The sequence below is a fragment of the Typopeltis vanoorti genome, chromosome 12 (assembly GCF_054136105.1).
Source record: "Typopeltis vanoorti isolate ZY-2024b chromosome 12, IOZ_Tvanoo_1.0, whole genome shotgun sequence".
NCBI classification, from domain to species: Eukaryota; Metazoa; Arthropoda; class Arachnida; order Uropygi; family Thelyphonidae; genus Typopeltis; species Typopeltis vanoorti.
The window spans coordinates 110529188-110553326 of record NC_143560.1 but is presented as its reverse complement, the minus strand read 5'-3'; the positions used below and the strand labels follow the sequence as shown (position 1 = coordinate 110553326).

The window sequence follows — 24139 nt, the reverse complement described above, 5'->3', positions numbered from 1 at the left end:
AAGCTTGGGTAGCCATAATCAAGTTTTGATGTAACCTGTGCCCTGCACAGTTGAAGCAAAGAACATCTGTCAGCAGCCCAAAAGATGAAATGGTGCAAAGTATGGCTATTGCTTTACAGCACTTATCACACAATTGCTTTAAGCAAGGGAAGAAGTTACGTTTATTGTCATATATGAGCCCCAAGAACTTGCCTTCCAGTGCAAATAGAATTAAAGTTTGTCCTAGTTTAAGTTCCGAATTAGGATGAAGACCCATTTGTAGCAAAAGTGCACAAAAACTATCTTCTGATATGAAAATGTGAACCCATTGGAAAGTGCCTATTTTTAGAGATTGTCAATGGCTTGCTGCAGCTGTCTTTCTATAACCCTCATATTACGTGAATGACAGATCTTCAAGTCATCCACAAAGAGGGCTTACTTTCAGTAGTAGAAGTTGTTCAGTTATCAAATTGGCCTTAACAGCAAAAAAAGTGTAACATTTCAAAGTGAACTTTGTGGGGCTACCTCCTCTTGGGTATATATTCATGAGAGAATAGTTTCCATTCGGACTTGGAAGATTCAGTCGAATAATAAGTTATTCATAAAAAAAAAGGGAGATTCCATCTGAGATTGAAAGCACTTGAGCTCTTACTGTTTGTAATAGTGATCTCAAAACAGCATTGCTTTTATGGAACTTAGGTCAGAACTTTTCTGGAGTTGATTACAGCACATCATTTTGTAATAGTGATGTTCACTATAGTGTGTCTACTGTAGTTCATGACATGATTCAGGTTCCTGGCAATACAAATTATTTGCTTACTTTTAAACTATTAACTGTTTTCTTTTTTGAGATTTACTAAAAGGAAAAAAAATTTTTTTTTAAATTAATGAAATACTATTTGGTATGTTTTTTTGCTAATTATCCAAAAAAAACTGACATTTTTGTGCTAAATTTTCATAGTAAATATTAAGATTAAACTTGGTATCATCATCATCATCATGATCAAATTCCTGCTATGTACAGTGTAGTACTATCATATCCGCAAGGGGTGTACAGGATATGATAGTAATGATGTAAATTTTTCATGTAGTACTAACTTCCTATCTACAATTTTCCTCCAGATCAGTCTGTTACTTGTCAAGACTCCAATATTATCAGATCTTATATTTCTGTCATCTAAGGCACTTTGTACCGTATCAATCCACCTATATCTTGGTTTTCTCTGGGTCATCTTCCTGCCAACCTGGCAGAGAACACTTGTTTTGCCAATCTTTCCTCGCCCATTCTGTTCCTGGATGCTGACAATGTCAAATTCTTTCCTAATATCCTCATTTTTAATACGATATTGCCATTGATGCCATCTGTTCACGCCTATAATCTTTCTGAGGATTCTCATATCTGTGGTCTCTAGTCTTTGGTCAAGTGTTTTACTTCTGACCCAGCTCTCAGATCCATAAGTTAAAACTGGTCTGAACACTGTCTTGTATACAGCTAATTTAGTGTTCCGACTAATTTCTCTCTTATTTCATATGAATTTATTCAATTGACTTCCTACTATACCAGCTTTATTGATTCTGTTGTCTATTTCCATATTTAATTTACCATCTTCACTAAAAATCGTGCCTAAGTAGGTGAAATGTTTTACTTGTTCCACAGGTTCTCCATTCACAACGCAGTTGACATTTTCAACGATTCTGCCTATTTTCAATGTCTTTGTCTTTTTATTGCTGACCTTCATAGCATATCTATTACAACAGTTATTCAATTTAGTCAAGGAATCTTGCAGACTTGTAGCAGATTTGTTGATAAGTATAACATCGTCTGCATATAGCAAAGATCTGACATTAACATCTCTAATTTTGATATCATGTTTAATACCACTTTCCTTCATAATGTGATCCATATAGATAATGAATAACAGAGGGAATAATGTACACCCTTGTCTCACACCAGATTTAACATTAAACCATCTTCCTGTACTTCCATCGATTCTAAATGCTGACTTACAACTCAAATAAAGACTAAGTATTGCTTGATATAATGCCCCATTGACACCATATAACTGTAGCGTATTGAATAGCTTCTCTCTTGGCACCTTATCATATGCCTTTTCCAGATCTACAAAACTCAAATAGAGATCTTTGGTATATTCTCATGATTTCTCCACTATTTGTTGTAAAGTGAAGATCTGATCCTGACAGCCTCTATTTGGCCAGAATCCAGCTTGTTCTCCACCAAGCTTTTCTTCTACAATTCTTCTCAACCATTTCTCAAGTATACTTGCATATATTTTATGAGGAACACTCAGTAGGGAAATACCTCTGTAATTCTCACATTCAGTTTTATAAAATTGAATTTCAAAATGATGGTAAACTTGGTTTAGCCAATGAAAATGATTTTGATACTTATAATTGTTATTCTTCCAAGACCAAGTGACAAACTGGTAGAAATAAAGCAGCATGGCCTATTCTGTTTAGAATATCATGATGCCAAATATGAAGCATCTGAGCTGCAGTCTTTTAAAGAATTTTCTAAATTTTGTAAGCATTTGTAAGCATTCCTAAACGAAAATCTTACCTGCCATTCAATAAGGATTTTTCAAATACTAGCATAAAATATATCACTAGATTGGATGGTCAAGTGGTAATGTACATAGTCAAGTGCTAATTTATATATCTGCTCTTCAACCAGCCGGCAGTGAGTTCAAATTCCACTGGGCATGGGTGTTTTGAGCATCTTTAGGTGGAATGTGTAATGAGCTAATGCGAAACTATCACCCCACTTATTGAAGACTATAGTGGCCACAATGGGACTAAACAGTGTTGCAGATATGCTTTTTGTGAATTCCAACCTTTCGTGGTTGGAATTCACATAAAAAATAAACATATATTAAAAAAATTCCATTGCTAACTCCTACTCCTGATCATCTTTTCATTTTTTCTGTTTATCCTTAAAATATTTCAGGATGTTTATTTAATAAAAATATGACATATATAGAGATTCTGCTTCCTCTTACATCAAATAATTTATGATGCACATTTATGACCAGCAACTGAAGAAATGACTTTTCTCTGCACTAGTTATATTTTCATTCTTTAAGTTAATGTAATATAACATAATAATGGAAACCATATTAAAAATGCAGCTTACAAGCAGCATTGTGAACTGATATGTATTAAACCAAAACTATAAAATTATAAATTCATTATATAAATTATACAAGTTGTGAAATGTAGTAATTAATACAGTCACATACTTTTTGAGCAAGACACTGATCAATATTTTTTGCAAACTGGTCTATTAATCTGTGCTCTGTGCAATGCTGTTCCAAGAAAGACTGCACACTTGGAAGGTCACTTCCATATTCTGCTTCCTCCAAGTATTTCTAAAATAAAGATTATTATAAAATTTTAATATAAATTTTAATACTATCCTTGAAAAAATTGACTTATTTAGTATATAAAACAATCTACTGTATTTCATAAATATTTTAAATTGTAAAATTTCAATTTTGCAATTGAAATTTAAGCCCACATTTTCTTCAAGAAGATGAAATGAGGATGAAATGGAAGAAGTCATCTGTCTTGGTGGAAATCAGGAAATAGTCTATTCCACTGCAGAATAAAAGAATAAAAGCCAACTATTTATTAGTCTGTAACCAACGTTCACCAATTTTTGGTGATTATATTCATTTTTTTTTTTTTTTTTTAACTTAAAATCTTAGCATAGTTGTTTTAAAGGTCAGTATTTTCAATTTTCAAATGCAATATTACTGCACTGGAAACAGAAAAATATGGGATTGGAATATAATCTCTTGACTTGGATCAGGGGATGGTTTACAGGCATATTAATAAATGGTATACAGAGGTGTGAATCTGAGAGATTTAAGGTTACCAGTGGTGTACCTCAGGTTTCAGTCCTTGGGTCATTATTGTTCAGTCTATACATTAATGACATCAGGCAGGATCTAACATCAGATATGCAATTTTTTGCCAATGATGCATTGATAAGCAGGGCAATCAAGGATGCTACTGATATTCATCACTTACAAAATGATTTGAATAGGCCTGAAATTTGGGCAGCAAAAATGGTTATCAGTTTAATGTTAGTAAGTGTAAAGTTATCCAATATGGCATTATGTTAGCGATTATGCTACAAGAAACTGAGGAAGCAAGGGATCTTGGCATATTGGTGGATAGGAATTTGAAGTTCAAAGGTCACATATCAAAAGTTGCAAATACAACTCAGAGGATAATTGCGATGTTGAAGCACACCTTTACATCTAAGGATAAAGAAGTCATTTTGCCTCTTTATAAGGGTTTGATAAGACCACACCTGGGATATTGTGTGCAAATTTGGTCTCCCAGATTCCAAGAGGATAAAGAAGCTGTGAAAAGAATGCAAAGAAGAGTTACAAAGATTATATCCAAATTATGGAATTTGGATATAATTATGGGGGCATCCACAGTATGTTCACTGTCAAAAAAAGTTTTTCTTTCACAGCAGTGAGTGAGTGGAATAGTTTGCCTTTAGGGACAGTGAGCACATCTAGTGTGAATGAATTTAAGGGAAGGCATGATGACTGGTTTGGGTGATTTATAGACTCCTTCGATGAGTCCTTGACTCCCTGGAGGTCTGAGATAAATATAATAATAACATTTTAGCCAAGCAGAATACAAGCAATGAAAATTAAAGTTTTAAAGAGAATGGTGACAAAAATAAGGAAAGATAGAATATGAAATGTGGACATTATGAATTTGGGACTAGAAACTGTTGAGTAAATCCTTATAAACTCTTGCTTGAAATGGATTGGACATATAACTGAGAATGAATACCAAGAAAATGTATGGAATGAAAATGAGGGACAACACCAGGAAAAAGACCATGGAAAAGATAGAACAAAAACACCACACAGATAGAAACACCAGATGACAGAAGATTCTTAAAAATAGAAACCTGTACTGAAACGATGTTCATGAAGAAAAAAGTTGGGAGAACAGAAAGAAATGGAAAACTTTAATTTGCCTAACCAGGAACACCTTACTGGAGTAGTTGTTGAAAAAGAATTATTTTAGTCAGTTTGGATATGATGTCATTACTAACAAACATTCCAACTAAAAAATATGTCAGCATCCTCAAATTTTTCCTCCTGATACTACAAATCTTTTCCAATATCACTACCTTTACCATCTTTCTTTACTTGAAAAGGCAATTTATTTCCAGAAAAATAGCTTCATGAAGGGCTCCCTGAATAACATCTTCTGTTGCTAATTTATAAATCGAAAAATTCAAAGAAAAAATATGATAGTGATACTTTTACTATGAATAATAATTTGAGTCTGTAAACACACTGGAGCAATTTGTTGATTTCCTTAACAATCACCATCCTAAAATTAAGTGTACTCTGTATGATGAAAAGGATAAACTTCTGTTTTTAGATGTTCTAATCAAATATTAGAAAACAGTACATGGAAAAATCATTCTAAGTCTACAGTAAGCCTCTTTCATCATCTTCAACAAAAATGGGGAATTATCACAACCTCAAAGAACTGTGCTAAACAATTAAAGATTAAATAAAAAAGAAAGATTAACTTAATATTCCACTCCACCAGTTTTTTAAAATTGCTACTCAAAAAAGATACTAAATAAATTACTCTTTTCTGAGAAACCAACTTGCAAGATTGCAAAAATAGGGTATAAAGGCACCATTTCCTTATGTTATACCTGCACAATTTTTTTTTATTTTATTTATTTTTATTTTTTTATACATTACGAAATAAAACACTTGATCAAAGACTAGAGACCTCTGATATAATAGTTCTGAGAAAGATTAGTGGAGTCAACAGATAGCATCAATGGCAGTATCACATGAAAAATGAGGATATTACAAAAAAACTTGCCATTGTTAGCATTCAGGAACACGTTAGTAGAGCTAGCCTCAGGTGGTATGGTCACTTAAACAGAATGGAAGAGAAAAGATTAGCAAAAGAAGTGTTCTTTGTCAGGAAAAAGACCTAGAGGAAGACCAAAGACGTAGGTGGATGGATACAGTAAAAAGTGCCTTAGAAGACAGAAATACAAGATCTGATAATATTGAAATCTGGACAGATAACAGATTAATTTGGAGGAAAATGGTGATCGAAAGTAAGTAATGGTGTAACTTTTTCATGTAGTACTATCATAATTATCCTGTACACTCCCTGAGGGCACATATCAGAAATTTTATGATGATGATACACTGGCAGAATTTCAAGATATACGGTGCAATTTCTGGAACAATTCTATATTTGAGCTGCTTTTAAAAGAATTCACATGCTACAGAATTTTCAACATTAATTCTAAAAGACAGTGCTCCTGAAAAAGCATCCTAAGGTACATTGAATTCCATGTACCCGTGGCAAAGCTTACGAAACAGACTAGAAATTTTGATTTCCTTAAAAAAATGCCAGGATGATGTTAAATATAAAGGTGATCTCACTGCACACATTTCCAGGGAAATCATGAAATTGATTAGTCCTCTGCCTCAATGAGATTAAATCCTTAAACATCCTTAAAGAGATTGACTTCCAGATGAGGAAGTCAATCTCTTTAAGGATGTTTAAGAAATGCCAAAAGTGATAAGACCATATGGCAACTTACAGGAACCAGAGATAGAAACCAGAGCCTCATTCTTCATGATATTTGTAAGTCTCTCATAGGGTTGCAGGAATGTATTTGGTCTGAAATTCCTTCAGGCACGTTACAGTTCCTGTAACGTGCCACTGAAGTTTCCAACATTGTTTGAAACAATGTTGGAAACTTCAGTGACATACTGACTGAATGGTATCAGTAAGGAAGACAAAGTATTCCTTGAAAATTTATTTATCACTAGGTTAGACTATAATAGATTTAGTTTAATCCTTTATCCCAGTGAGAGCAAACAAAGTTTGCGCCTGAAAATATCTTCAGGACTAAATATAGTGTTGTACTATCTTATCCAGTAAGTAGTGCAACACCAAGGCAACTCGTGGCAAAGGTGGAGCAAGCTACCAGGCACTTCTAACCCAGTATCTCCCATAATGCAAAACACATTTCCTATGTGGATATGTATACTGTTATGCATTAAAGGGATTGGCCATCTACCCAGACTAGTTTCGACCTTTATTGAGGTCTCTTCAGTGGGAGCCAGGCCCAGAGCTGGAGATAACAGGCAGAAGCAGTAGCAAGTCATCTGTGCCTATGGGAGTTGCCAAAAGGTTTATCACCTTTTTTAAAAATTACTCTGGATTTAGAGAAAGATGTTGAAAATTTATTTATCACTAGGTTAGACTATAATAGATTTAGTTTAATCCTTTATCCCAGTGAGAGCAAACAAAGTTTGCGCCTGAAAATATCTTCAGGACTAAATATAGTGTTGTACTATCTTATCCAGTAAGTAGTGCAACACCAAGGCAACTCGTGGCAAAGGTGGAGCAAGCTACCAGGCACTTCTAACCCAGTATCTCCCATAATGCAAAACACATTTCCTATGTGGATATGTATACTGTTATGCATTAAAGGGATTGGCCATCTACCCAGACTAGTTTCGACCTTTATTGAGGTCTCTTCAGTGGGAGCCAGGCCCAGAGCTGGAGATAACAGGCAGAAGCAGTAGCAAGTCATCTGTGCCTATGGGAGTTGCCAAAAGGTTTATCACCTTTTTTAAAAATTACTAAATTTTAAAATTTTAAAATATTAAATTTTAAAAATTAAATTTTAAAAATTTAAAAAAGGGCCAATCCCTTTAATGCATAACAGTATACATATCCACATAGGAAATGTGTTTTGCATTATGGGAGATACTGGGTTAGAAGTGCCTGGTAGCTTGCTCCACCTTTGCCACGAGTTGCCTTGGTGTTGCACTACTTACTGGATAAGATAGTACAACACTATATTTAGTCCTGAAGATATTTTCAGGCGCAAACTTTGTTTGCTCTCACTGGGATAAAGGATTAAACTAAATCTATTATAGTCTAACCTAGTGATAAATAAATTTTCAACATCTTTCTCTAAATCCAGAGTAATTTTTAAAAAAGGTGATAAACCTTTTGGCAACTCCCATAGGCACAGATGACTTGCTACTGCTTCTGCCTGTTATCTCCAGCTCTGGGCCTGGCTCCCACTGAAGAGACCTCAATAAAGGTCGAAACTAGTCTGGGTAGATGGCCAATCCCTTTAATGCATAACAGTATACATATCCACATAGGAAATGTGTTTTGCATTATGGGAGATACTGGGTTAGAAGTGCCTGGTAGCTTGCTCCACCTTTGCCACGAGTTGCCTTGGTGTTGCACTACTTACTGGATAAGATAGTACAACACTATATTTAGTCCTGAAGATATTTTCAGGCGCAAACTTTGTTTGCTCTCACTGGGATAAAGGATTAAACTAAATCTATTATATTCCTTGAAAAAACATCTGAGACAATTGCACAATATCCACCAGAATACTATTTTTCCACAATACAAATGGATTCAAAAACAGATATCGGTTTCTTTATCAAATGAAGAAAGCACGAATACTATAAATAAAATCTGACTTCACTAGATAGCCTCTTTCACAACTGAAAGTGACCAGTTTTAGCATCTTTTTCTCAACTCTATGTAGTTTTCTGATTTATGCAAGAAATGGTGCACAGCAGGATTGTTTGCCAACCAAACAAACAAAACTGATGGCCTATTGGTCTAGTGCATCTGATAAGTTACACCATTGACTATAGTTGTAATGAGATGCTCTTTTGGCCAAATTTTTTTGAAGAAGAAATTGTCAAATAAAGGATTGGCCTTAGACAAAACTAATGTTTTTTTGTCCAAGTGCCATGTGGAATGCTCGTATAAGCAGAGGTGGGTTCCATACACTTATGTAATCGTTTTTGGATATGCACTGATATGACACTAGTGCCATAATGTAAGATTTGGAAAGATTTCTGATCCTGTATTGCCAGCTAATCATGTATTGCCAGCTAATGGAAGAACTGTGCACTAAGATCTGTAATAGCTCCCAAAGGTTTTAAAAATTACTTCTTTAAATTGCGTTTATTTTTTAATGTGTTATAATAAATAATTATATTCATTCTATCTACTATACTGAAGAGTATGTTCATGGAAGAAAATGTAGAAATCATTTACATTTAACTGTGAGTGATTTTTAGAACAAGTCGACAGAACTATCTAATTATTGTTTTAAGCCACAATAGATCTAGCCACAAGCACTCACAGACTGCTGGCTGAACTCAATACCCCAAGAAAATCAGCAGGACATCATCCCCCACCAGCTGGACAAAGTCAACAGAAGCTGTCAAATGTACCACCATGAACTGATGCTGAACAAGTTCAGCATGGCCCAATGTCTGTAGAGAACTGCTCACTAATCTATGTGATAAATGTTTCAAGAAGCAAATCATCAGCTGTAATAAAAAGTAGCCTACTTTGACAATATGAATAAACAAAATCAATAGATCAGCTTTTGTAAAGCAGCACTTTTTGTCCTGAAAAGACCAATTTGAGAATAATTGTCTGGTTGAATTTCAAGGGTACAGCCCACTCGGAACAGGTTCCAGAAACACACGAACAGTCAATACTGAACTCTAGTCTCAACAACCAGAAACAAATGCATGTGGCTGTATGCAAACAATATCCATTATTGGACAAATGAAAGCAAGTGGGATCCCAGCTCACCTACCCTTACCTCAGTAATACCCAAATCACCACACTGGATCATCTCTCTCTTTCTCTCTGGACTAACATTTATCTCTGATCTCTCCTCACAAACATATCACATCAATAGATCCCTCAGTCTCTAAAAACTAGGCATTGTTTTCCACACAAAATGCTAAATCCAACTAGTAACTGTACAAATCCAAATCTGCTCATTCTTAGAATGCTCTTCATGTTTTGGGTCATGCACCCAAAGAGAAAGATGGATCAAGACCATAAAACAACCTGTTGAATGTTTTACAATAGTAATTTTTTGAAGATTTAAAATTAAAAATTTAAAAATGACTGAATTATATCATGACATGTTGGCTTGATGAGTTTTTCATAATAAAACATCGGGAAAAAACCACTATTCAAATTAAAAGCATTAATAAAGAACAAAGTGCTCAATATATAGATAAATAATATGTGCTCATTACTTACAGCAATTTCTGAAAGTGCTAACAATGGAAAAAGACATATCTAATGGCAATTTCCTGATCTAATCAACCATTTCTCTGTTTAAATTTTTTCAAATGAAAAATTTTGTTTCTGCCTGCTACTTCTCATTATGGTATAAAATATAAGGAATTTTATATGTTTGTTGAATAATAAATCTTTAAATAATGTGCATCTTTCACACATTAAAAATAAAAAAAGATTCTTACCAACTTACTGTGTACCCAATCCACACATTCCTGAAGAAACTTAAAAGCTTTATTTGTTTCCAAAAGATGCTGTTCATTCAGTGCAGGTTTTAGTTTTGTAACTTTCTTTTCTTCATTTTTAAGTAACCGAGTTGATAATATACCAAGAAGCCTAGACTGTAAATCAAAATGAAGATTCTGATATCGTTCATAAAGATATTTGGTCCTACAAGAACAGAAAAAGAAAATGACATTTCTTGAGAGCTTCAATTCTTCAGTGCATTACAAAAAATTGAATGATACATTTATTTTACTCCAGTTTACTATCAACAAAAATGCTAAAAATTCTTTGTTCAGATTTATATATATATACACACACACACACAATGATTTCTCAAAATATCTGCCCTTCAAATGAATAAACCTTAAAATAACTAAACTTTGAATGGATTAGTTTTATATACAGATTATATAGTTTCATTTAAAACATGCTATAAACACATAGTCGATTGGCAGTGTTTCTTTACTACAATGATACTTTTTTTTTTACATTTGCCAAAGTCAGATAGATTATCCCAGATATCGAGTTTAAGTTATCTATATTCTGAAATGACTCGCATGCTGCTGGAACCAAAAGAATTTCTTAAATTCCAACCGTCTTTTCTCCTCCACCTTCCTTTCCTCTTTCAATCATTAATCTATATGAACATGTCTCTTCCCTCCTGGAATGAAAGATTAACATCAAGAAGAACTAACTAAAACTGTATTTTTCTTGAAATAACACTTTAAATTAACAGATTGGCACATGCTACAATTTGACTAGCACCTATGGCTAAGTTAAGCAGCAACTTTTTTTTTTAAATATGAATTACCTAGATGAAATGATTGGAAACTATCATACATTAGTACTGTAAAATCTCTTGTGGTGAATAATAGAAATATTTTTCACCTATATCGATTTTACATGGGCCATAAAATACATAATTAGAAATGTATGTAACCACTGTAATGTAATAAATTTTGTAATAGAATGTTAGAGTAACTGAATGTAGAACCACAAGCAATTGTAACTAAAAAAGATCAGACAGGATTAGGCTAGTAAACTGAAGGTCAACAACAGTCTCAAAGGTCACCAGATTATGAGTTTTGCAGCCAAAACCTAACGTAAGCATGAGTGATAAGGGTGCCTCCAGTAAATCTGGGAAGTTTTGGAAGGAAGGCCAAGGGATGGCAAATATTAGAAAAGGCAGAGATTGAGGGGCGAAAGCACTCTCTCCATTTTTTCTGTTCCTGTGGCAAGCTTTTTGAGGAGGGAAAGAGTCGGGGTCCCGCGAGCAGTACTTACGGAGATCATAAGGAGTTCGCTGGAAGAAAAGACCATATTTCAAGGTGGCCTTCCGTGAAATTCTTCGACGAGTGTATCGATCCACGTGCATGCTGTTTTGTCACAGCTGATCCAGTTACTGACATCAATGAAGGAATGCAGTTCTGTTACAAGGTAGGAAATCGCCAGACGCCTACCGTCGGATAGTGCCCGATCACAAGTTTAAGAAAGGAATCAGCAGAATTCACCCTTAACCCTTTTAGGATTCATGACTGTACACGATAGATGTTGATTCTGTTTAACTAATGACATAATGTATTGAAGAGGTCAGAAAGCCAAAAGTAAGTTTGAATGCGTATAATAGAATATTGCAATCTTCAATTCTGCTTATGTTATCTAATGCTTAGAACATGTTGAGTATAATTGTGCCTTATTTAATAAGATAAAGAGTAAGGTTAAGTATGCAAAAATCCATCTACATGCCTGATAAGTTGAGTGTAAATAATTTCTTTGTCTAATGCTTTAAGTGAATTATTTTAATGAATGTGTGGATAATCAGACATGTGATATGTACTGTTTCCTTTGTATATTAATTGTCTTAGTTAGAATAAAGATGTTTGGTTTTGTTAATAGCTTGCCTGATCTTTGTTAGCCAATGCACTGCCTCATAAAAACAAATCGAACCTGTGTGACCTAAGTAAAGTAACAGCCACGACTGAGTAATTCGGAGTTGCTTGAGATAAAATTGATTTAAGGGTTATTATATGTGCTTAGCTAAATTATTCTCTTGTATGTAAAGGAAAGACAGAAAATTCTTTTACACAATCCTTAATGGCGCAGTCGTTAACAAAAATTTTTAAGGATTAATGCATTTAAATTATAGCAACATAGATTAAGGATATGGCCCCAGACAGAGGCATTTCCTCAGTCTATGACACTAGCACGTGTGAGACAATACTTTATGTCATTGGAAGGGGGGGGGGGGGTAGGCTAAGTAGATTAAGAAAGGACTAAAGTCAAATAATAGTATTATATGTGAAATTAAAGATTAGAGCACATAGGCATTTTGTACAAGCTCAACCAATCACAAAAATAACGAAGTAAGAGGGGAATTACAATGAGTAAAAAAGTAATGTCATAAACAATATAAAATAAAAATATTACAGTACCGCTGGTGAGCTAAGGTTTTCAGAGCATGATTTCTGGATTACTGTTACATCATCATTAGATTAGGGTAGTAGTTAGATAGATGAACAGCATAATTAAGCAGGAAAATACAGAAAAATGAAAGTTATGTGAATATAAAGAAAAAAGGTGATCAGCAAACCCATGAGTCAAGACACAAGCAAGAAGGGCAACCTGTATGATAAAGAAAGCCAGAGCTAATTATGAAAGGATGCTAGCTGATGAGGAAAAAAAAAAAAAAACAGTTTATTCATAGCATGACAAGTTGCCCAGTGTGAGACCACTGCACAATTTATTGGAGACATGAAGTGCCCTGGAAAAGTTTCACGTTTGGCCTCAAGAGCAAGGTTCCTGGATTATGTAAAAATGAAAAATACCAAAAAAATGTAAACGAAAATAATAAAGAAAAAAAATTTTAAAAATCCTTAGCTCACCCATGGTATGAACATACTACAGGTTTTCAAAAAAGCCTTTCATAGATGAGAGCAAGGGGAAAAAAAGGAATAACTATGAAAGGATGACTTTAATGAGTGTTGGTAGCAAGCAGCTGACAGATGCAAATGAACTAGTTCAGTTACTAAGTGAACACTTCGCAAGTGTTTACTATCCAGGGCCAGATGTGACGTTGCCTGATAGAAGAATAGCGGTAGATGAAGTGGAGATGCTTACAGTATTGCTGAACTTAATGTGAACATGGGCATGGGATTAGATGGCATACCAGCTCATCTATTATGAGAATGTGCAAGGGAACTGAAAATTCCTCTGACCAAGCTGTTCACAATTAGAGCCTTAGTTCTGGGAAAGTGCCAAGGGAGTGGAAAGAAGACAAATAGTGACACTGCATAAAGGAAGAAGCATGGTGGTGGCTGATGGAACGATTTATCCAGATCTGTCCAGATCATATCTTAATCTCTTATCCAGATCCCCACCTCTTATCCAGTTCCCCAGCTTCACATGCATCCTCGTGTGTTTGAATTTATGCAACCGAGTTCTATGTGGAAACCTGTTGAATGCCTTTGCAAAGTCCATTAGTACAGTATCACTTAGTATCCATTTCCTTTCAGTTGTCACTTGACTATAAAAAGTAAACAAATTAGCAATCATAAAATCACAAAACCATATTGTCCCTATAAAGTATCATATTCCTGTCTACCTCTAGTCCTGAATTCTGTCTTTTTTACAAACTTATCTAATACCTTAAGTTGGTAAAAAAGGACAGAATTCAGGATTAGAGGTAGACAGGAATATGATACTTTATAGGGACAATATAGTTTTGTGATTGCTAAATTGTTTACTTTTTATAGTCAAGTGACAACCGAAAGGAAATGGATATTCAGCAATACTGTACTAATGGACTTTGCAAAGCATTCAGCAGGTTTCCACAGAGAACTCTGTTGCATAAATCCGAACACATGAGGATGCATGTGAAGCTGGGGATCTGGATAAGAGAGTAAGATAAGATCTGGACAGATCTGTCAATCAGCCACAGAAGTTTGTGGCTGATGGACAGATATCAATCAGTAGTGTATGGAGAAAATTAGTCCAGGAGAAAAAAGCAGGGTTCAGTATTTAGTCCTCTGTTATTTGATTTGCAAATCAATATTATATAGGAAATGATTTAATGAAAAATAATTAGTTCTTTGCTGATGATGCAAAGCTAGGATGAGCAATAGCCAATGATGATAATGTAAAGATCCTAAAGGATGAGATAGACTTGTCAGGATGGACAGAAGTAAATGGCTGACTAAGTGTAAGATCATGCAGCTTGGGATGAAGAGAACACAAGCTGTGTATCATACTGACATAACTGAAATGCAAAAAAATGATGAGGTCAACAACATTGCGATGAAGTTCAGAGGGCATACTGCAAAAGTGGTCACAGCAGCAGCACATTAAATTACATGGCTGAAGAACACACTAACAAGCAGTTATAAGGTGGTTATTATTACTCTTTAAAAAGCTCTTTAATAAGCCTGCATCTGGACTACTGCACATAGATCTGGTCACTGTCTGGATTTTATGGGAAATGAAGAAGTGGAAAGAATCCAGTGGCAAGTGACCAAGATTGTGGCAGGTCTGTGGAATGCTCCCTGTGAGAATACATTGTCAGGATGGACAGAAGTAAATGACTGACTAAGTGTAAGATTTGAAGGTGGGCTTCAAAAACTAACTGATGGGCAAATAAGATGGGACATGATAGAAGCATGTAAGTTATTATATGGATTTTATAACAATGATGCTAAAGGGTTCACCCCTGGAAATTGTTTAAGTTTGTGGTTATCAAGAGTTAGAACTAATTTTTTTTTTCTTGGAGAATGGTGGAAAGAAGTATGATAGGCATTGTGTAAATAATGGTTATAGTGGGTTTTCCAAGATGAATCTCTGACTCCTTGGATATGGGGAGACAGAAGTAATCTTTTCACTGTTTTCCCTAGGTGAATGTTGAAAATAATTATTTAAGAACTTTCGTAATATTGCTTCAATTGTATATTACAACAGCTTTTAAACGTGACACCTAAGAATTTCTTTCATAACTTTTGAATTTTTTAATCGGTGATTCTGAGCATTAGTGATGCTTAAACATTTACCGTATTTTCCGGTGTATAAGACACTTTTTTTTACCTTAAAAATTCATCTTAAAAATGGGGTGTGTCTTATATAATGAAGGTAAAGATTGTTTCCTCTTTTCAAAGTCATACGCACTCCCTTCTATGTTCCAAGATTTTTGTAGGCGGTTAATGGTGCAATCAAATTGATGCGTGACCTTCACGTGACTTCTAGCACGTCATTGGATAAGAACGGGGAGTCCCTATTCAAGTTTCATAATATCTTATCCGAGTAATCAGTTACCGATGTTTATCGGTATTGAGTTGACATGTTGAGATACTTTGTTTTAGGTTTTTTCCAGAAAATTGTATTAAATTTCTTAGGAGCATCTTATACACCGGAAAATACGGTATGTTTTGTCTTCTGAAACGAAAAAAAAAATATAAACCTAAGCATTCTATCAAACTATTTCTAATTAGGACTATGAATAATAAAGAAAAAATATTCGCTGTTTGTGCAAAATTAAGTTAACTCTCAGACATACAACTTTTATAAAAGCAATCATCTAGAACAGGGGTCGGCAACCTTTTCAGACTCACGGGCCACATTAAACTTCTATTTTTAAGGATCGGGCCACAAGCGTTTAATTAAAAGAAAATAATGAATTAAAAAATACTTAAGTTATCAATTTTCATTATATCAATCTTAAGACACAGAAATATTTAAAGTACGAGATATGAAACAAGCATGAAAATAAAACTCAACGAAAAATTACCATCACTTAAAAACAAAGTAATATATGTAGTTTATGCATTAAATATGTGTGTGTCTCCCTGCTTAATGTGACTTTTGTGATTGTTTTCCCTTAGCTAAATTATCTAGATCCACTTTATAACCTGAGGTGCAAATCGAATCGAAGCACACAAATACTCATCAGTCAGTCAAGAAGAAATTTCTTTTTTCTAAAACTCATGGCAGAAAATGATTGTTCGCAAATGTGTGCGCTTCCATATGCGACTATCATCTTCTTTGTGAAACTGATTAATTCATCATACGGGCCACATGCCATCTAAGTATGGTCAACTTTTTATGGGACACCAAAAATGCATGTTTGGGCCACATGCAGCCCCACCAGTTGCCGACCCCTGATCTAGAATAAAGTTCATGCAGTAAAAAATAAAAAAACTGCACTATCAACTATATGTAGTTAGAAAAAAACTGGCAACATAAAAAAAATTATACAAGGCACGTCAAGAAACTAAAGTCTGTTCAGAATTTACTGCCAAATAAGATATGGGAGAGGGGTTGCACATGTGTGGTAGCATAGAGTCACTCATAAGCTAGCTGTTGGCCATTTTACTTTTGTCACATTATCATTTGTTGTCTTCTACAAATAATTTATTATGAGTGCAATGATTAAAAAATCCTGCCAGTTGCAAGGTGCATGATGTGATACGGTTTTTGTTGGCAAAAAACAATAGTGCTGCAGAAATTCACCAACAACTGTGTACAGTTGATAGTAAATTCAAACAGGTACTGTCAGTCAAAAAAAAAATGATGGCTACTGTCTTCTAGGACCAAAGAAGGATCTTGCAAGTCTTTTTTCTTCAGTAAGGAACCACAATTAATGATGATGAGTATTGAAATGCTGAAGAAACTCAGATGAGCAATTCAGACCAAAAGACAAGGAATGCTGTTGTCAGGGATCGTGCTTTTTGCATGAGAATGGTTAAGTTCACACTACAGCTCAAACTACCCAGCAAATTCAGAAGTTTGGGTGAGAATTTTTCCGACCACCCACTCCAGTCCCAACCTCATGCCCAGTGACTGCCTCTTGTTCCTACATATGAAGCAGTGGCTCCCATCTCAGTGCTTTGAGGAAGATGAGAAAATGAAGAACAGCATGACTCAGTGGTTGAATTCACTGGTGGCAGATGTGGGTATGAAGAAGTTGGTGCCATGATACCAAAAATTCCTGGAAGTCAATGCCGACTATGTAGAAAAATGAAATACATATGAAGATATTTTAGCATATAATACAACTTTTTTTCTTCTCCATCAGTTTTTTTTTTTTTTTAATTCTTGACCACACCTTACTTTCTAGATGCACTTCATATATTTATGTTCAGTAAATGATTTCAAGCAATTCCTTAACCATTTCAATGATAAAAAAAAAAATTAATGTTACAAGTGTAACATGAATTTTTGTTACATATAATACAACTTTTTTTCTTCTCCATCAGTTTTTTTTTTTTTTTTTTAATTCTTGACCACACCTTACTTTCTAGATGCACTTCATATATTTATGTTCAGTAAATGATTTCAAGCAATTCCTTAACCATTTCAATGATAAAAAAAAAAATTAATGTTACAAGTGTAACATGAATTTTTGTAACTAGAAATATAATAATATATTGTGTATGTTTAGTCTAATCAAATATCACCATCTAAACTAGATGGTGATATTTGATTACCACATACTATAAGAAACTATGTAGTTCTTGCTTTTGGTGCTACTGAGATACAGATGTTGAACACAAGTTAATCTAGTTAATTATTTTACCCAGTGTAGAGGACTATCATACCCTGTAAAAGAGATAACTGATGTCTTAAACTCTTTTATTGATGTTATTTCAAATTCTACTGTATGTTCAAACCCATGTTTGGTGTATGAAAAGAACATGTTGAGGTTGGTAAATCAATGTTCACATGGGAGGTTCACTCAGACAAAACACCTATCATATTAAATGTTAGAACTTCCAGAATTATCAAATGCAAAAAGCTGCAGCTTCAATTTCACATGCACGTGGATATTTCAAACTTGATAAGTAGTTTATCTGATTGAGTTAATGAGCTTTACTTGAAAATTATATTCCTTTTCACTAAAAAGGGAATATAATTCTGTTTTGTTGTGTATACACAAGAAAACAAAAGCTATTAATAAAGGAAAACTTTATCCATTGGCAATGAGTGTGTCTATATTATTTTGACACATTCATACCAGTAATGAGTTAATATAATAACATTAACACACTATGCACTAACTATGACTAGCACAAAATAAAGCATGCAACACAACCCAGCATGAACATGTTAATAAAATGTAGATATTTATAAATTGTATTTTCTATTTTTTTTAAATTAATACATGCAATTTATTCATATAAAAATTACCGAAATGTAATCCAACCGAATATAAATTTATAAAAACTGATTAAATTCTGATCATTTTATATATCTATTATATTTCGTTGACAATGTGCACTCTTTGATATAAGTGAGAAGTTCATTTGACCTACATTACTACACTACACCAAACACCATTGTAGTTAGTCTTGCTGCTTGCTTTATTTACCTTTTATGTAATTCAGATGCTTGATGATAATGGCCATCCTTCAGAGTTTGAACATCTTTAAACATTGATTTAATGCTGTCTTCTACATATTTCAGATCATTCTGTATGTGATCACAGTTTTGTTTAGCATCATTAGGATGAAGACGATGAAGTCTTTTCTCTTCCTATACAATAGTAAGTAGATTAGGAATAAATTGCCTGTCTCTAAAAGAAGCAAATATGAGATAGAAAGCCAAAATTACATTATTTTATTTCAAAATAATCATTTCTTTTTACAAAAGAAGTACAGGAAGATCATTATCACAAAAAAAACTTCTGGAAATCAAGCAGTTGTTGATTAATTATTTAATAATTAGTCCATGCTTATATCAGCATCATTCTCAGGTTATATATGAAAATTGTCACACTCATACAAACACAGATGTGCACATGATACAAATGACTGCTGCCAATTTACTGAATTTAGTATTCAGGATGATTAACTAAGATAAATGCTGGTCCTTAAATAATCACGGGTAAACAAATAAGAGATAACATAAAATAACGTTTTATAATAGCACTCCTAAGTTACAAGGCATGATTACAACAATTAAACCAAGAGTAATTTCTGGCATATGTGTTATACACATTAATACAATACAGGGTGCCCCTTACATCTTTGTGCAGCTTTAAATCTTAATAATTTAAGATGTATAAATGTTGCAAACTTAAAGTAAACACCATTTGAAAGGCTTAATTATTGAAACTTTTTTTTAATGCATTAGCTTTCTGAATTCAGACTAATATTTCTTTTTATTCTATGCTGTGCCCTCATGCCCTCAGGTAGTCTTATAGTGAATCTTACCTTGCAATGCAGCAGACTTTCTTCTTTCCTGAAGTAGAGAATTTAAATCTTTTAAATAACTCCATTATTTAAAAGATTCAAAATCTTTTAAATAACTTCATTCTTCATACATCCATCTTCAGCAAGATAGGGCACCCTGTTTGGGGAACTCAAACACCTGATCTAATGCCACTGGACTTCTTTTTGTGGGGACACATCAAAACCTCGTTATTTGTATAATCTTAGAGTTAGAATTATTAATGTAATCCATTCAGTAACTAAGTAGCAGATGATGAACATTTTCACAGAGATGAAAATCATCTTCAACAATGTATCATTCATGTTGGTAGCTATGTCAAACTTTCAGAATAGACTCGCACTACATAAAAAAAATTCAATAATTAAACTTTCAAATGGTGTTTACTATAAGTTTGTAGCATTTATAGATCTTAAGTTATTAAAGTTTAAAGCTACGAGGACTTTTGGGACACCTTATTATTATTACTATTATTACGGGCAACTCCAGGGAGTCATTAGACTCATCGAGGGAGGCCCCAAATCATATTCATCACAACTATTTGACATTCATACCTCGCCTTAAACTCATTCACTGTCACAGCATCCACCACAGACTCAGGGAGCGCATTCCACTCATTCACTACTCTAAAAGTAAAGAACCCAGCTCTAACACCTTTACTAACCACACTTTTGCCCAGTTTCCATGGATGTCCCCTAGTCCTCCCACAACCAGCCCTGTTCTCAAAAATATCTTCTGAATTAATTTTATAGAAACCCTTCAGTAATTTGAATGTCTCAATCATATCTCCCCTCCTCCGCCTATCAACCAATTTTTGCAACCCACAAATCCTCAACCTGTTCTCATACGGTTCATTCCACAGACCTGCTATCATCTTGGTCACTCGCCTCTGGATCCTCTCCACCTCCTCCCCATCAAGAAGAAACCTAGGTGACCAAATCTGAGCACAGTAGTCTAGATTGGGTCTTATCAAGGCTCGATACAGAGAAACAATAACCTGCTTGTCTCTGCTTGTCAACGTATTCTTCAGCAACCAAGTGATTTGATGAGCTGATTTGGCCACTTTTGCAATGTGTCCCCTAAATTTCAATTCCTTATCTACCAACACTCCTAAATCTCGTGCCTCATCAATTTCCTGGAGCACGGTTCCACCAATGCAGTAAACTGCCGCCAATCTTTTCACCCCAAAATGCATAACCTTACATTTTGCCACATTAAACTGACATCCATTCTCCTTAGCCCAGACCTCCAATCTATCCAAATCATCCTGCAAAATTTTGACGTCCTCTGCATTCACTATTGCCCTACCCAACTTCGCATCATCCGCAAGCAAATGAACTGTTCCTCTCAGATCCTTTCCTATATCATTTATGAACAAATTAAACAGCAGTGGTCCAAGAACAGATCCTTGTGGCACACCACTAGTCACAGGCCGTCTTGTGGACTCTACTCCTGAGTAAACCACTCTCTGATATCTCTCCGTCAACCACCCTCCTATCCATCTCACCAACCCTATGTCCATTCCCATATACTGCAATTTACTGATTAGAATTCCATGTGGTATCCTGTCAAAGGCCTTGGCAAGGTCCAGTAGAATCACCGTAAACCCATTACCCTTATCCAGTTCAGCCGTCACTGTGTTATAATACGTGAGCAAGTTACTACCCTTCACAAAACCATGCTGTCCCCGATACAGTATCCCATTTTCTTCTATCCAATCTTGTATTTTGCTCGACTATTTTCTCTAAGACCTTGATAATGATTCCTGTTATGCTGATTGGCCGGTAATTTTCAACAGCAGCCTTGGAACCACCTTTGTGCAGTGGAACTATTTTCCCCTCTTTCCACCCCCTTGGGACTGACCCAGTCCTGAGGCTCAAATTAAACAAAATGGTCAAAGGCAATGACAATTCTTTGGCCGCTTCACTTACGACACGAGCTGGTATACCATCCAATCCCACAGATGTATTGACATTGAGGTTCTGTAATAGACTAGTTACCTCTACTTCATTCATCACAATTCTAGTATAAGCTGTTGGTTCTTCCATTCCTGCAAAGTCACCACCTGGATGATATACTCTTGCAAAGTGCTCGCTCAGTAATTCCACAATATCGACTGATTCGGTTACCTCCCTACCCTCAGCATTTTTTAAGATCATTCTACCATGAGCATTTTTCCTTTTACTTGCAACATATTGAAAAAACTGTTTGGGATTCTCTTTAGCCTGCATGGCCAATTTCCTTTCGTAATCTGCTTTTACTTTTCTTACCACCCTTGTTACCATCCTGGCCTGAGCTTTATACTGTTCCTGCACCTGATGGTCACCCTTCTCCTTAAATTCCCTCCACAATTGTTTCTTTTTTTGCAGCTCAAGCTTAATACTGTTATTCATCCATTTAACCCCTACTAGATTTATTATTCGGACTCTTGGTATACAGTCAACCATTGCCTCCTGCAAACAGTTCTTAACCACCTCCCATGCACTATCAACATCCAGCCCTTGCAGTTTTACATGCCATGGCATTGAGCCAAGCACACACCTAAGCTTGTCATACTTACCAGCCCGGTAATTCCACATGTACCCTGTCTTAATTGTAAATTCGACTCCTTTAGCCACCTCCCAAGTCATGACCTTATGGTCACTCTCACCAATTGGTGGCAACATGGTCATGTTCGTTACAGCCACATTCTCAGTTGCAATTACTAGGTCCAGCACTCTCTGCCCCCTGGTATTTTCCAATACATGTTGCCGTAGATAGTTGTCCCTTAATAACCGCATAAAATCCAATTCCTTCCTCCCATGTGCCCTCTCCTCTTTCCAGTCAATGTTACCATAATTGAAATCACCCATAATAATTACCCTCCTTCCACTCATTTCTTCTATTTGCTTATGCATACTATCCCCACCATCCACTCCATCACCCGGTCTATAGCAGCACCAATTGTATATTTTGTTCTGCTGGATTCTATCTCACACCAAACAGCCTCAAATGTGCTTTTTTCCCCATCATGCAGTTCAACTTCTATACTCCTTGGCTGAAGATCATCAGCTATCATCAATAACACTCCTCCCCTCTTTTTATTCACCCTGTCACTCCTGAACACGCTATACCCATCGCATTCAATCCCACTAGCTTTATCATCTTCTGTCAGCCATGTTTCACTAATACCGACAACCTGTGGCCTGGAAGTGCCAACCATGGCCAAAAACTCTTCCTTCTTGTTCCTAATACTCCTGGCATTAGTGTACATGAATCGCAGAAGCCCATTTGTCCCATCCTTACTTTGATGCCTTATACTAACTATCCCATTCTGATTGGTTGTCCGCCGTACTCGCTCGGGCATAATATACTCATTCATACACTTAACTGCCCCTCTAAAGTCTGCATATCTACTTCCCCCCCCTTAATAAATCTAGTTTCCCTGAGTCTGTACATCCACTTCCACATCATTCATCAACACTCTTTCAAGTCTCCGTACACCAACTCCATTCAAATGCAATCCATCCATCTTATATAAGTCCTTTCGCCCATCGAACTCATTCCACACATCCACAAATTCCACACCACTCTCCATGCATAACCCACGCATAAAGTCATTGGCAATTATGGCCCTCCTTCTAAACACTTCACTGTCATACCGCGGTAAGATACTCACCATCCTAACTCTCTCACTCTTCTCTTTTGCTACCTCAAACAACTCCCTCATATCCTCTATCATTTCCATTTTGTCCTCTTTCAAATCATTCGTTCCTGCCACGATTATCATCTCTTTCACCCTCTGTTTTTGCAGTCGAATAGATCCGCTGACGTCCTTTATGTTCGCACCTGGCTGGTACGACTTCATTAAACTCTCAATTATTACGCCTCTTAATAGCGAATCCCCATACAGCACTCGCTCCTTCATTTTATTGAGGTTCTGTAATAGACTAGTTACCTCTACTTCATTCATCACAATTCTGGCATATATATATATATATATATATATATGCCAGAAATTACTTAATATTGCTTTGCTTTATTTTGCCACTAAAAGGCTATGATTCAAACTGAAATCAAAAGGCCTTGACAAAAATTAGGTACAGTCTTTGATGATCCAAGTGAAATGATGACAGAAATGGATTAACAATTTTTTTTAAGAATTCCAACTACTGTATTTCAATAGAACTTATCAGGTCAGAAGCAAGAAGGAATCATTTATACATAGATTAGGCAAAACCATAGTCATGAATTATCTTCAGGACTAGGCTACTTGAGAACTCACCCAGCCTTTTTTTTTTTGAGAAAAAAATTTACACCCCCCCCCTACACTTTTAATAAAACAATACTGACTTAGTTTTTTTAGCACATGTATTTTATTCTAGTAATAAAGATGAGCTTAGTTTTCTGATAGTACACAATTATACTTCAAACTAAAGTAAAAGAGCACACAGAGATATTTATTTTAAAGAAAATAACTTCAAAATTTCTAAACTTGGTATATTAATGAAAATAAAAAATATTTATTGAAGTGCCTGAGCATGTTCCT

At 35.1% G+C, this 24139-nt stretch overlaps 1 protein-coding gene across 1 annotated transcript in view; it reads right to left on the bottom strand.

Annotated features, from left to right (window-relative positions):
- The window catches only part of shot (dystonin-like protein short stop), a 1304552-nt gene that overhangs the window by 1049925 nt on the left and 230488 nt on the right, over positions 1-24139 (bottom strand). The window contains exons 13-15 of the mRNA XM_090402172.1: positions 18752-18915; positions 10362-10566; positions 3237-3365 (exon numbers count right to left, since the gene is read on the bottom strand). Coding sequence (XP_090258298.1) covers positions 3237-3365; positions 10362-10566; positions 18752-18915 — 498 coding nt within the window. The remainder of the gene's footprint in view (positions 1-3236; positions 3366-10361; positions 10567-18751; positions 18916-24139) is intronic.